Consider the following 1115-nt stretch of genomic DNA (forward strand, 5'->3'; position numbering starts at 1 on the left):
TTGTCTGGTTTATGAGCTCATTGCTGTCCCTAATTTAAGATCTTCTTTTTAATAAATTTTTGAAAATGTTAAAAAAGAGAGAGAGAGAAAGGGGGCCCGGCAAGGATGTTTGCCCCGGGGCCCCGAGCTGGCCCTCGACGTTCCTGATAAGTAGAAATATCTATCTGCTAAATATTATACAACTCTCCTGCACATATTGGTAACTGAGTAGGGTCGAAAAGAAAGAATAATTATGAAAAATAATGTGGCATGCCATACGTCGATGAGATTGTTAAAGAAAAATATACGCAATTCTTGTTAATTTTCTTCTGTTGATAATAACTTTCTTACCTTTGTCATCTGTCGAGCGACACCGCCGAAACACTTGCCCTCTGTGGCCTTATCAGAGGGACACCTGCCCCCGTACTTGTTCAGCTGTTCGAACCTAGCGTGAACATCATTCGTGTGTAGGATAGTAAGATTGAAAGTTGCCCTTGAGGAGCCTATAAGAAAGGACACGAAGCACAAAAGTGCGCCCACACACTTTTCTTTCATTGTTCAAGGTTTTAAATCAAGTGTTTTTTTAAAAAAAACACACACACTCGACTTTAACTTGGATAACCTAAACCCGTCTTATGCCGCTGCTCGTGTACAGCACATGTTTATCTCTCTGTCAGCGCGTGAAGTTGTGATTTCTTTCTGACAGCATGCTTATGCTCAGCCTCTTGGCGTGCGTGCTGCGAGTGTCAAGTCAGTACCATAGCAACGAAAAACTCAGGGTGCAGTTCTCTTGGAAAGGTGTCTTTGTAGGCGTCCGTAGCAACGAGGCTGATGAAGGCTAAACAGCTGAACCCAGCGAAGTATCCATTCACGTTGTGATGGAAAGCGTTATTAGAATATGAGTTAATGTCACACGGAAACAATACTGTCTACTCGCTGTAATATATCGAATCTGTCATCAATACTGTCTACTCGCTGTAATATATCGAATCTGTCATCAATACTGTCCACTCGCTGTAATATACCGAATCTGTCATCAATACTGTCTACTCGCTGTAATATATCGAATCTGTCATCAATACTGTCTACTCGCTGTAATATATCGAATCTGTCATCAATACTGTCTACTCGCTGTA

The 1115-nt window shown here is 41.6% G+C and overlaps 1 protein-coding gene across 1 annotated transcript in view; it reads right to left on the minus strand.

The window, feature by feature from the left end:
* Window positions 1-721, minus strand: part of LOC106458993 (5'-nucleotidase-like) — a 75611-nt gene extending 74890 nt beyond the window's left edge. Inside the window, exon 1 of the mRNA XM_022385730.1 lies at window positions 331-721. Coding sequence (XP_022241438.1) covers window positions 331-534 — 204 coding nt within the window. The 5' untranslated portion in view covers window positions 535-721. The remainder of the gene's footprint in view (window positions 1-330) is intronic.
* Window positions 722-1115: the final 394 nt, after the last annotated feature.

Source organism: Limulus polyphemus, unplaced genomic scaffold (assembly GCF_000517525.1).
Source record: "Limulus polyphemus unplaced genomic scaffold, Limulus_polyphemus-2.1.2 Scaffold25, whole genome shotgun sequence".
In the NCBI taxonomy this organism is placed as follows: Eukaryota; Metazoa; Arthropoda; class Merostomata; order Xiphosura; family Limulidae; genus Limulus; species Limulus polyphemus.